Source organism: Protopterus annectens, chromosome 1.part0 (assembly GCF_019279795.1).
Source record: "Protopterus annectens isolate FY-2018-M chromosome 1.part0, PAN1.0, whole genome shotgun sequence".
Classification (NCBI taxonomy): Eukaryota; Metazoa; Chordata; order Ceratodontiformes; family Protopteridae; genus Protopterus; species Protopterus annectens.
In genome coordinates, this window is record NC_056725.1 from 497892987 (window position 1) to 497907600 (window position 14614).

The following is a 14614-nucleotide window of genomic DNA, read 5'->3' on the forward strand; positions in this document are numbered from 1 at the left end:
GTCTAAGTACCAAAAAAAAAACTGCTTGTGTTTTATAAAACTTTCATTTTCTTACCATGCAATCAAAGGAAGAGAAAGCCCACCCACTTTTTTAAATTTAACTTCTCACATATGTTGGCAGACAAATTTGTCTTCACCTGCATGAAAAAGTGCACAGACAGGGAAATCTATAGTTCATCCAGTCAGGTACTACCTAAAATATTTCATAAGCAATTAGCCCTGTTGATGGCAGCAGATCAGCCGCAATAAATAAATAAATAAATAAATAAATAAATACACTTTTCTCCACTGCCTACATCGCAGAGAAGAAATATCAGGGAACTTAATTGATAAAGTTACCACCTGTCTCTCTTTGTGCATAACAGTACTGCTTTGAGATGTTCTGTCCTGTGGGGAGAGGGAATGAAAAATGGCAACTGTTTTGATATTTTACAAGAAAAAATATTACCTGACTATTCTCAAATGTCACAGAAAGCTTTGATACTACATTTAAGTAATATTTATATAAATCGGTGTAAACAACCATTACACATCATAGAGTCTTTAGTTTGGTAATAAGGTGAAAATAATTATTTTTCATTTGATGATGACATTGTCTGTCCTAGACAATCCCAAGTTTTTATATAGTAGTCCCACTTTGGGCATCTAAAATGATGGCAATCCTAATAGATAGCCACATATTTTCCATGATGATCCACTTGTAGGTGGTAGTTTCTGTAACAGCAGCAGTTTTATAGAAAGTACTGTTAGTCTCATACAACTACTGTTTTGTCATGCTCAATGATTATGGCTTTGATGAAGTGTTTGTATTCTGCAATATAACAAATCAAAGGGTAGCAATGCAACATAAGTAGGAAAATGTAATACATGAAGACATTTGTGCCTCAGTAAAAAAAATACAAATTTAAGAGCAGATAGTTGTACATTTTTGTACTGTGCTTGTAAAATATTTTTGAGCAATAATAGCAACCATATTAGCAGATTTCTCCACAGCATAAAGTTATGGGAAAGAGTAGTAGAAGCTAGGTTAGAAAGGGAGGTGATGATTAGTGATCAGCAGTATGGTTTCATGCCAGGAAAGACCACTACAGATGCAATGTTTGCTCTGAGAGCGTTGATGGAGAAGTACAGAGAAGGTCAGAGGGAGTTGCATTGTATCTTTGTAGATTTAGAGAAAGCATATGACAGGGTGCCTAAAGAGGAGTTGTGGTATAGTGTGAGGAAGTCAGGAGTGTCAGAGAAGTATGTAAGAGTTGTACAGGATATGTACGAGGGTAGTGTGACAGCGTTGAGGTCTGTGGTGGGAGTGACGGATGCGTTTAAGGTGGAGGTGGGATTACATCAAGGATCAGCTCTGAGCCCTTTCTTATTTGCAGTGGTGATGGACAGGTTGACAGACGAGATCAGATAGGAGTCCCCGTAGACTATGATGTTTGCAGATGACATTGTGATCTGTAGTGAGAGTAGGGAACAGGTGGAGGAGACCCTGGAGAGGTGGAGATATGCTCTAGAGAGAAGAGGAATGAAGGTCAGCAGGACTAAGACAGAATATTTGTGTGTGAATGACATGGAGGATAGAGGAATGGTGAGGATGCAGGGAGTAGAGGTGGCGAAGGTGGATGAGTTTAAGTACTTGGGATAAATAGTTCAGAGTAATGGTGAGTGTGGAAGAGAGGTAAAGAAGAGAGTACAGGCAGGATGGAGTGGGTGGAGAACAGTGTCAGGAGTGATTTGTGACAGACGAGTACCAGTAAGAGTGAAAGGGAAGGTCTACAAGAGGGTAGTGAGACCAGCTATGTTATATGGGTTGGAGACAGTGGCATTGACAAAAAGGCAGGATTCAGAGCTTGACATGGCAAAGTTGAAGATGTTAAGATTTGCACTGGGTGTGATAAGGATGGACGGGATTAGGAATAAATATATTAGAGGATCAGCCCAGGTTGGAAGGTTTGGAGACAAAGCCAGAGAGGCATGATTACGTTGGTTTGGACATGTGCTGAGGAGGGATGCAGAGTATATTGGGAAAAAGATGCTAAGGATGAAGCTGCCAGGTAACAGGAAAAGAGGGATGCCTAAGATAAGGTTTATGGATGTGGTGAGAGAGGACATGCAGTTGGTTGGTGTGACAGAGCAAGATGCAGAGGACAGGAAGAAATGGAAACAGTTGATCTGCTGTGGCGACCCCTAACGGGAGCAGCCAAAAGAAGAAGAATTAGCAGATTTCTCCAGCATTTAGGATAACAGGAAAAGAAAAACATCTTCCCTTTGTTGCAGACATACTGGAGAGCAGCAGAAACCAGTTCTTTGAAGTGTTTATTAACAGCTCTTGGATTGCAGTGAAAGCTGTTTCAGCTCATGAAAAGTGTTATGAAGGGTCTGTCAATACTCATAGCATTAAAAACTACCAAATTATAATCTTTACAAAAGCCTGGGATTTAGCTACTTTCCTTGGCTGGAGTTGTAAAATTGCTCTAAATGGCTTAAAACAACCTCTGAGAGAAATGTATATGATCATCATTCAGAAATGAAATGGAAGCACTTCTTCTGCAGAAGGGTGTTTAAGAGGCCTGTAACTCACACTGCTGACTGTATCTAAATGGACTAGTAAGACAACATCACTTCCTTGGGTCTAGCTTAACTTGTATATAGGGGACTTGAAATGGATTCTGGGAAGGGGACAAGAAATCACTAAAACAAGTTCATGTTAACATGCTAGGTCCCATGTCTGCCATTTTGTGGAATAACATATTACAATTGTATAAGAAGCACCTAAAAAAACAAAGATGCAAAGAAAAAAGCATATTTTTGAGTTTCAACGTGGTATTTTCCTTTAACAACTGCAAGTGCAAATCAGCATTTTCCTGCAGTTGGCAACACTAGCACCCAATGTATTGCATTGCATTGCCAAAAGCACTCCCCTCGACACACACACACCTCTTACCTGTCCTTGAGTTGGCAGAATGTTCCTAATGTCTCTTCTTATTTTTGTCCTTGCTCTCATAAATCATGGATCCTTACAGTCAATCAATAATCATAGTGTCATTGTTCTCACTTTTTCAATTATGAAAAACCCAGCTTTGCTTGATTTCCCATTCCTTTCCAAAAAACAATGTCTCTACAAATACACACACTAAGGATCTAAATCTATATCAAAAAATAAACAAGATTTGCTGGAGGGAAAGGTTCCTAACTCAACATGTTCCTATCCTGTAGAATAAGTTACCACTACATGTCAAACAAAGTACTACTTTGGCTACCTTTAAGGCTTGTCTTGATAATTGGATTGGTCAACAGATATTTGCACCAGAGTTATCATGTACAGCTGTGCTCATTTTGGGAAGTGAGCACTATTAAGTGCTTGAAAAGGTTGGCAAGAATGTTTGCCTGCTTAAAGGTGTACATGACTAGGCATTTTATGGCTCTTGTGATTGCTTGCTTTGTATTGTTTCTGTTTTTTAATGTTCATAGTGTTCATAAAGTGCACGGTGATGCTCGACCTGTTGCTTTATTAACTTTTTAAGTGAGTCTAAGTACTACTTTAAAATGTCTCCCTGGTGTCATCAAGTGTTCTTCCCATTTCTGTACTGAGGCCTCCCCCACACCGACACAAATCCATCCCTCTCAGCTGTGCCTGATTTGACAGACCACTCTTGCTGTTGCCGCTTATATCTGCCTTGTTCCTCGTAACTCATGGGCCATTACAATCAGTGAATAATGTCAGACATTACAGTTTCATACTTCTTATAAAGTATTAAAAAACCCTCAGCTATAAGGCAAAACTAATGAGTCAATGCAGTGGGTTACACCTCCTTGTTGGTAAGCTAAGGATACAGGTTTTGAAACTTACCCTCATTTTACTTCATTTTTTAAACAGGTAATATTTTACAAGCAACTCTGGGTGTTGGTGCTAAAGTTACAGCATTTGAATCTTTTTAAGTGCCTTTAGGGTATGCTACACAGAGTAGATCTGGTGTGTAGCATTCCCCATCTCATATCTTTCATGTTGCAAAACTTTGTTCTGTTAAGTTTTAACATGTCTTTAAGGCACAATATGAAGAGTTATTCCTGGTGTTTAGTGTTTCCCCTGCTCCATGTCTTTCATGGTGTAAAACTATTTTCTATTTTATTTCATTTGCCTTCAAGGCAAAAAATAAAGAGTTCCCCTGATATCTAGTGTTCTCCACCCCCAGTACTTTGGGATTTACTTATTATTCTAGGAGAATGTCTGACAGCTTCCCCACACACATTCATACATACATAAATACACACACACACACACACACACACACACACACACACACACACACCACTCATATCTCTACATATATTCACACGTAGTCATACACACATGCACACATTCACACACCTCACAAACCTACCTGTCTGATAAACTCACAGGCACTTACCTTTGGACACCACCTTTTGGCCATGTTCATTAACATAGGTAGCTGATGTTCCTAAAGTAGCCAAGCAGAATCACTCAGCTGCATAAATGCCTTCCTTATCGCAGGTATTTCTGTAAGAGAGAACAAAATTGGCATGAGCCACTCCCCTAGAATACATCCTTAGCATTTAAATGACCACAGAGATGCTGAATATCTTCATAATAAAGGGCAATGATCGGGCTGTCTCTGGACTGGAAATGGTTACCACAAGATGTATGCCTCACCGTAACCTTTGAAAATGCAGCCCAATGTCCTAGAAATGAGTGATGTATTTCTGTACCTCCCTCTCCACTACTAACTATATATACTAACTATATATACTAACTCCAAGGTCATTTTACCACAGACTGAAGAAAATACTTCAGTGTGCCCTAACACAACTATTTCCTTTACTCTAACTTAGGGTGGCCTCATATCCAGGATTTATAAATATTGGGTGTGTGGGTGAAGTACTTATTTCAGGGGCTACTTGGGGCATAGCCCCTGAAAAAATAAATGTTCCGTGTCCTATATTTCATGCAGTTTACATTATGCTCAGCAGTGTGTACTTCACAACAAGAAAACATTACTATTTCACAGCCTTACTCTTGTTGTTTCTTACATGTTAGTTAGGATGCATAGACAAACAGTGCACATGATATGCAAAGAGATCACTGCATCAAGTACTGAAGAGGTAATTAGGAATGCAGCAGACAGGGTGCAATGCTTTCATGTCAAACAAAGGACCACATAAGAAAACAGAATCACTGATGGGATCGGCAGCACTGTGCTACCCTAAGGTCTGGAGTAGAGCAGAAAGCAGAGGGCATGTCTAATGTGAAGGATGTCAGAAATAAAGCATGCTAGCACTGCCATGTCAGTGTGTACCCTCAGACTCAATGCAGTGACACAGCAATAGCTAATGACTGACAACCACAAGTAGCACAACACAGTGGAGTACAATGGCCAACATATAGACTAATGTTTGTCTGCGCTGAAAGTAACATGGGGAGGAAATGACAGAAGTTGGAAAGGGAGAGAATGGGCAAGCAAAGGTAATCAGAGAAGGGAAACCATAATGGTTGAATTTAGCAGAGAAAAATGGGTACATATTGGGGTACACAGCCTCTTTTATGATTCCTACTAAAGAAGGGTATATGGAAATGGTACCCAGAAACAGCTGTGGGTGGAACAGATGGAGAAAGACAAGTAGAAAGGGCAGACAGACAACATGGAAGACAGAAACAGGCAGACAGGGGCAGCATACATTGAAAGAAGATGGAAAGCAGTGGATGGAAACATACCTATACATGATGAACAACTGTTGGCTTGAGAACACCAGACTATGGACAAGGAATGGGAAATCACACATAAGGAAGGGAAAGGAGATGCCTTTGCATGGCTGGCTGCCAGGCAGGACCAGATGGTGACAAACAGTGACATAAATCAGATGGATGGCCAATACTGTGGGCAGGTTGCACCTATGATGGCTAGATGGGTGGGCTTGTTTGTTGCTCCACTCCACCAATTAAGGAAGAAGGCACTCCATATTGCCAAGGCAGACATCCAAATGCCAGTGCACAGTAACAGTGTCTGTCCTTCAAAAATGATACTGGGATACCAGTGTAGACCCATGCTGCCCAACTCTCACCAGGCTGGATAAGGAAAAGGTCTTGGTCAGCTGTCTGTCAGGTGCCAGGATCTGCCATATCACACAGGCACTCAAGTCTCTCAAAAACAGGTACTGTTATGACTCTGTCATAGTCTCTGTTTGTGTGAATGACTTGAGATGTACCTCTTTGAACTATATGAAGAGAGACATGACTGAGCTCTTGGACTATGTGTCTCAGGCAGGTATGTCCCTAGCCTTGAGGAGCATTTTACTTTCACCTAGAATTATGCCTCAGTACAAACAGAAAATGATTGACTTCAACAATTGGCTTAGTTTCTGGTGTCATTATAAGGGGATACAGTATCTTTCAGCCTGGGATGACATGATCGACAGACCTCGATGCTTTGCCAGAGTTGGTCTTCATCTGTCACCCCTAGGATTTCAGCTACTGGCTAAGGCTCTTGCCACCCCATATTGCCTTTTTTAGGCAGTGTCTCAAAAACAAAATTCCTGAAGTAAAACCTCCATCTAAAAACAACTGAAGGGATTATGCTACTAAATGCTAAGAGTCTTAACATGAAACTGCACTAACTGGAAGCAGTCCTCACCTTGGAAAACTTAGACATTTGTGCAGTCATGGAGACCTGGTTCAAGGCTGTGGAGAAAACTCCAAACATACTGGGCTACACCTCCTTCCACACATTCAAACCACAAACTGAAGGCATGAAAACTAAAGGAGGTGGTGTATCAATATTCATTAATGATAAATACACCTCCAGAGTGGTTAAAGAGTGTGATTCCCTGGAGACACTTCAGGGGCAATTAACTGCTGGTAGGACACCTGTTCAAGTCATTACCAGCTACAGGACCCCCTCCATGAATCAGGGCACTCACTCTGCCTATTTGGATCTACTTGAGTCTATCAAGATACATCCAAACACCATGGTTTTGGGTGACTTTAACTACCCATCCATTGACTGGGTAAATTACTCATGCTCAAACTCAGTTGTCCAAAGGATCCATGACTTTGTTAACTCCAATGCCCTGGACCAGCTGGTTGATACCACCACAAGGAGTGCCAACATCCTAGATCTGGTGCTACCAATATGGGGACAACTGTAGCACCCCCACTGTGAGGTCTTCCCTGGTGAGATCTGACCAGAAATCAGTCTCATTTGAAGTAACTGTCACACCTGACTCCCCCCCCCCACACACCAAAATCAGGAGAAACTAAGTTAGAAAATGTCTCCAAAGCAGATTATAACCTCTTACAGGATGGTTTATACAGGTTTACTGCACCTCCCCCTCAGATGGAACTGGTAACTACACCAAGATCTACACCAATGCTTTATACAAAGACCTGTATAACTGCATTGACTTGGCTGTACCTGATAGTAGCAAAACAAGCTCCTCAAAGAAGAGCAAACATGCCTGGTGGACAACTGCCATTAACAGGCTTTACAATAAGAAGAAGAAATTGCTGTCTAAGAGTAAGAGAGAGCAAGCCCTAAACTGGGAACACTCCCTCCTCAGCTTAAACAAGCAAATAAGACTTCTTGTAAAGTCCTCCAAAGCAAACTATGAATCCAAATTAGCTTTCTCAATTAAGGACAACCACAAGGCATTCTTTAGTTACATCTGTAACCAGAAAGGAAAGGCCCAGATTTGTACTGAACTGGTAGTTAATGATACCACATATACTGAGCCTATGGACATAGCTAACCTGCTAGCCAACAGGTTCTGTAAAAACTTCACCCTCCCCCCGTCCCCACCACAAGTACCCCATGATATCCCTGCCACCTGTCCTCTACCTTGTATCTCTAAAGAGAAGGTCATGAATGCCCTCTCTAAGGCCAAAATACAGCATCTGTGGGGCCTGATAACATCCCAAGTTGCATCCTACACAGGCTTAAACAAGAATTAGCAACACCACTTTCCAATCATAGTCTAAGCTCTAGTTTCATCCCAGCTGAATGGAAAATGGCTACTATTATCCCCTTGCTCAAAGGTGGTGCTTCCACTGACCCTGGGAACTATAGACCTATTAGCCTGACTAGCCTTATCTGCAAGGCCATGGGGTGAATCATCATGGATCTTATCAACAAAGATATACATAATATCCAAACACTTGACCCTATTCAGTTTGGATTTGTCAAAGGGAGATCATGCCTGTTAAATGTGGTGGACTTCTTTGAGACAGTTGCCAAGTCCCTGGACTAGGAGAAATTTGTGCATATAGCCTACTTAGACTTAGCCAAGGCTTTTGACACTATTCTTACTTAGGCATCATTGATAAACTCAGCCAGGTATTGACCCTTATATCATTAGATGGGTCGATAACTGGTTCACTGACATAACCCATATAGTCAAAATAGGGGAATCCACCTCCAACAGCAGACCTGTAACCAGTGGTTTTCCACAGAGATCAGTCCTGGGACCTCTACTGTTTGGAATCTATTTCTCCAAAATACAAGCTAAAACTAAATGTCTGTGGCTGACAAAGTTTGCTGATGACTGCAACCTGGGAGCAGTCACAGAATCTCCAAATGATATCAACATCCTACAAGAGGGTCTTACACAAACAAATGATTGTTACCAAAGTCATGGCCTTAAACTCAATGCAAAAAAATGTATTATCATCCCTTTTGGTAAGAGCGATATTCCTGCTAACTACTACATCAATAACAACACCCTAAGTACGCACCCAGCAGTAAAAGACCTGAGCACACAGGTTCACAGTAACTTTGCCTTTGATCACAATGTCTCCACAGTGGTGAGAAGGGCATTCTGTATTGCTCATCTCATAAGTAAAGGCGTTGCATCCAGAAAAAAAGAATTTATAACCTCTCTGTACTCCTCCCCCATCAGACCAATAATTGAATAATATGCCTCTTTTGGTATGTACCTTTCCAAGCACATGCAGCAATTGGAGAGACCACAAAGGTTCCCCACAAGGAAAATTCAAGGTCTTCAGCATTTGTCTTATGTGGATCATCTGAAATCACTGTCACTTTATTCTTTTTCATACAGATTACTCAGAGGCAATCTATGCCTTGCATGTAAGGCAATCTATGACCCTGCTTTATTGGAAATACTGCATATCTGCAAGTCAAATGATACATGGGTTACTCGCTTTAAAGACCTTAACCTGATAGGTGACATTAACAGAACCTGCTGGAGGGACAGATTTGTCTCCCAGAGGTTAACATACAGTTGAAATGGACTCCCATTTCATTTCATGTACAGCACCTCACTGGCCCACTTCAAACACAATCTGGATGACTGTATGAGTAACCGTAAATTCACCTTGGGGGTTCCACCCGCGTCCCTTTTGGAAAGGGGCCATCTGTGCTGATTGTTGAAATAAAGGTAGAACTTGGCTAGGTTTGTAAGCGCTCTAGGGCTATTAGCCTAGTAACTTCCTATGACCCTATAAGAGAGAAGTCAACCCCTCTTGAGTGGCTAACACAGTACACAGAGAACTCTCAAGGCTACCACCACCACCAGAGATACCATGGTCTCACTCTTGAGAGGAAAACCTAGCATACACTGATGACCAAGCATCAGACACAGAATCTAGGGATGACTCATGATAATATGGCCTGTTCTGCTACTTTTCCACAACTTGAGCTGTAGAAGGACGACCAAGCTGGAAAGCACTATTGTACACATGTATGATATAACCAGAACTGCAGGTAGGCAGTACATTGCCACAGAACACATACACCCTACTGCTGGATAATGCATTCCCACCTTCTGAGGCATCCATCTGTCAAAAGGTTATCTCCTCTGCATTTGCAAAACAAAGTAAATACTTTATTATTTGTATTTCTTAATTGGAGTAGAGTACTTTTCCTAGAGGACCTATTTCAGGCACAGCATAGTAGCAATGTGTAGTTAAGTGACATAAACAGAGTCACACATAGACAGTCAGAAAATCAAGCTCTGGATGACAGGAAGCAACTCATTAACTGCCCATATGCCTATTTTTATGCACAAATTGACTGATGTTGAAAGGCCCTGGCTCATAGAAAGGGTACTATATACACATTTTTCAGTGTCCATATCAGAAGAAGTACAGATGAAAACTGAGGGAGTCCAGTAATGCATTTAACAGAAACTAAGTAATGCTGTCAGCAACAAACATGAGAACATAAAGGTAAGTTCTATTGTGTGTGTGTGTGTGTGTGTGTGTGTGTGTGTGTGTGTGTGTGTGTGTGTGTGTGTGTGTGTGTGTGTGTGTGTGTGTGTGTGTGTGTGTGTGTCTGTGTGCACGTATGTGAGAGTGTGTGTGTGTGAGAGTGTGTGTGAAACACTGTGTGTGTGTGTGTGTGTGTGTGTGTGTGTATATATACACATACACACAAACACACACATATATATATATATATATATATATATATATATATATATATAGATATATATATAGATAGATAGATATATAGGTATACTATCAACTGTCAAATGACTGCCATGTCAGCAGCATTAACATTGACACACAAGTAAGAAAACAGTGCTTTTGGAGCGAAGAGGCCCCACTGCACCCACTGCACTCCTTGCTACTTATTTATTCCAACTCTGAGACCACACAGTCCCCGAGGAAAGGGCATATTCCTGAATATCACTCACAACTGTTGCCTAAACCATATGTGTATGCATATCATGTTTATATGTACCTATATCTATGTCTAATCTCTCTGTCTCTCTCCTTAAATATATATATATATATATATATATATATATATATATATATATATATATATATATATATATATATATATATATATATATATATTTGTGTGCCTGTCTATATGTTCTCTCTATTTCTGAAAGCATTTTTCATGGAGAGAGCTGTGAACCATTGGAATGAATTACTGGAATGAGTGGTAGAGAACAAATCCTCAGAGGCATGTAACAGGTCACAAAGTGTATGGAGGAAAGTAGAATATTAAGACACTTTAAAGGGTAGACTAGATAGTTTCCTGTCGTCTTCTGTTTAGCAAATGCAAAACAATGTAAAGCGAGTATTTTATGATGACTCTGTATTCATTGAAGTTCTTCTTGTTTTACTTGCTTGTTATCTTATTCCTAGTTCCTGGACAGAAGACACAAGATCTTGTATTGTTTCTGAAGTGTCAGTCACAGCAAATGAGCTTGCTGGAGCCCATGCAGTGCAGAAGAAAGAGATGGACAGAAGGATTGAAGAGAAGTTCAGGGAATTTGAGGAGCTAGCAGTAGCTGGGCAGAGTCTTGTTAACAAAGGACACCATTTGACAGAAACAGTAAGTGTAACATATAAATCAAGACGAGAAAATAAATTGCTTATGGCCTCCACTTAGCCAGAAAACTGCAGATGTATCATTTGACCAGTGGTGCCGAGGCAGGTTGCTTACTTTTTCTACTAATAATGTGTAGCATAGCTGCAAATGAGTAAAAGGGGCAACTGCCCTGGATGCCAAGTGTTGGAGGGGCTGCAATCAGCAGATTCCAATCATTGTTTAATGCGTACCAGCTTTTAAAACTCCGGTATTGCATTTGCAGTCAACCCTGATCTCTGTAGCACACCCAGTGTGTTGTAGGCTGTAGCAACTGCATGCTATGTTGTAGCAAGCAGTTTGCTACAATTTAAATGCAAAAAAATAATTTGTTTCTCTTTTTTTTTTTTTAATTAAAACTCTGCGCTATAGCACTCTTTGAGGAGTATAAACTGTACCAACTGTTTGCTACATTTGCAGTTTGCTGCAGTTTAAATGTAAAAAAATAATTTTTTAAATAAAATCTGAGTGCTGTAGCGCTTTGTGCAGGGTGTAAACTGTGACAACTGTTTGCTACATTTGTAGCAAGCAGTTTGCTATCATTTAAAAGAAAAATATATTTTTTTTATTTTATTAAAATGTAAGGAAAGAGGGGCACAGGAACAAAAATCGGATGGCTGGTATAGGAGGGAGGGTGGGTGTGTCATGTAGCTGGTCACCTGACTGGTGTACCAGTAGAAGGAACAAACTTTTTTTTTGCTCTTCATCTGAAGAGTTTAGAGGTGGGGTGGCACAGAAACCACTGAAAGGGTAGCTGGTCCCACAATACTGAGGCAAAATATGCAAGGGATAGTCTGACCAAGGTTTCTAAATGTGCTCATGCAGCTACTAACAGGCTCTCTCCCCTGAGCACTTGTGGTGCTTAGCTGAAACAAAAGAGTCTCAAGGAACGCCTTTAAATAAACAGGATCTAGAATCTGAAGAATGTGATAGGTGAGAATCAAATTCCTAAATAATCATAAGGCTGCATTCATTACCCAGTGTAGATGCTACAAGACTGGTGTAGTTCAAGCTGTACTAAATAGTGATTTCCCAGCAAAATTCTGCACACACTGCAGATTGGCCAAATTGCCACACATTAGCCTGAGGTAGCAGACATTGTTGTGTCACCATAATGGACTATTCCAATAACATTTTAATAGTTTGTCCCTACTGCAGTCCTGTTTGCATTTCACAGAGGTGTGAAGCCTAAACTGTGACCCATATGATCTGGGACTGTCTAGTGACATACACTACATGAAACAGACAAGAAGGCATGAATGGCTGGATGCAGCCAGGGTGAGGGAGGCATCCGTACTGTAGTGCAAGACTAACACCCAGCAAATGCTTGTTATCAAAGCAGAAGACACCATAATGGGTAACTCTCCAGCCTGCCACAAAACATGCAGTAATTGCTAGCTAGTATGTGAAACATAAGTGTCACTGGGTCACCATACCTCAAACATGCCTGTGCTTGTGTGCAAAGGGTAAGTCTGCAAGTACAAAAAAAAGCCATAATCACCGACTCTTAATCTCTTTCCATTGTGTCTTTAAAAGAGATACACCACTGACTTTTAACTTTTTGAGGAAAGAAAAGGAAAGGAAACAAACAACAGAATAGGAAATTTGAATGAAAAGAATTTTATTTTCCAATATGTACTTAAACTTGATTTAAAATAGTTCCATTTACCAATATATACTTAAATCATAGATTTTGATTTAGTTCTCAGTCAAAGCAAAGTTTATCTCTGATGGCTATGAGTTCCTTTACTACCTGGAATCTTACCTAGTTTCTAAAGATAAAATTTCTTAGTCCACTTTTGGGTAGAGTACACCGGGGAAGGCTTCTTCTAAGACCTTTTCATTCACACAGGGCAATTAAAAATTCTGTATCTGGGTTTCACACTGGTAGTAACATGGCTGTTGTCTAATACAGGAGAAGGACTTCCTAGCACCTCTTAGCATTCAATATAATCAAACCAGGAGTTGGATTTGTACAAGGGATCTGATGTGAGTCTGACTGAGTATTAGAGCTTTGGCTTTATACCTCAATAGTCTTCTCTATGAGGCAACAATAACCAGAAGAGAAGAAAGCAGGTCTTTAAGTGGTTAAGATCTCCTACTTGACTACTTCAACGCCAAAGCTTCTGCTTGACCCAGGGTCATTGGCAGAACTGTAGCTGCCTAAACCAGTGCCTATTCCAGTCTCAACATCTAGCACTCCACCGCCTCAACTCTTAGTCAAGAGCAAAGAAAAGGACTTGTGCAAAAATTGTAAGATGCCCATTCTACTGCTTCTGTGTCACCCCTCCCCCCAGCTCTTCAAGTGAAGACCAAAAAAAACATCCTTTCTTTCTACTGGTGCACCATCCAGGTGGCCATGTACATTACATTTAATCATTGCTCAGGTTTTAGTTGTTATTATTATTATTTTTTTGCATTTAAACTGTAGCAATTTGCTTGCCAGTCACCTACACTATCAAGAAATAGTGTCAAACATATGCAGTCTTAGGTGCCTAAGTTCTATGAGCAGCATATATAAAACTTCTCAAAGGTAGAGGTGCAACAATTCTAATTACTTTGTTTAATATTTTGACTAGATCTAAAATGCAGTGCACTGTCTTTGTCCTTTATAAGCTAAAAAGATGAGAGTTCTGACATATGAAAACAGTTTGCAGGCATTTATAGCATACTGATTAGAGGACATTTTGAAAACATACTCTTGTCTACATGTCTATCATTGGCATATGTGTAACAAAACTTCTCAGTATTAGGTGGTGACAAAGACAGATGGCCTAGGGGGTGGGATAATAAATTATGACACTGGAGAGGTCCAGCTCTTAGTCATGCTGGGGGTGTATTCATTGATCTGCAGTCCACCACAAATTGATTACGACTTTCCATATCAAATGTTATGCTTAACTCATAAAATACAGGATGATATGGTAGTCATTTCTAATCTATATAAACGCAGAAAATATATAGAGTATTCAGTGCATGTTCAAATATTAAATGCTTTATCAGCTAAACAATCACATTTCTTTTTTTCTTGGGTAGAATTTATGGAATAAACTCCCCTGTTGTGTACATGTTAAGGTTTTCATTATTACCTCATTGGAAAGAATCACGTAGAGGTGGTTGTATGGGAAAATGCCACCTTGCAAGAAGGATGTTGAAAAGATGCTTAACTGGAAAGCTGTAGTTTAAAGACTTTTTCGTTTTGTAAGTAATCTTTCTGCAATTTCTGCTGTGTCTGATGGAAAGAGAAGTAAGTGTGTAGCAGT

At 40.2% G+C, this 14614-nt stretch overlaps 1 protein-coding gene across 1 annotated transcript in view; it reads left to right on the forward strand.

The window, feature by feature from the left end:
- Window positions 1-14614, forward strand: part of LOC122793068 — a 970692-nt gene that overhangs the window by 680455 nt on the left and 275623 nt on the right. The window contains exon 22 of the mRNA XM_044060776.1: window positions 11129-11318. Within this exon, the coding sequence (XP_043916711.1) occupies window positions 11129-11318 (190 nt within the window). The remainder of the gene's footprint in view (window positions 1-11128; window positions 11319-14614) is intronic.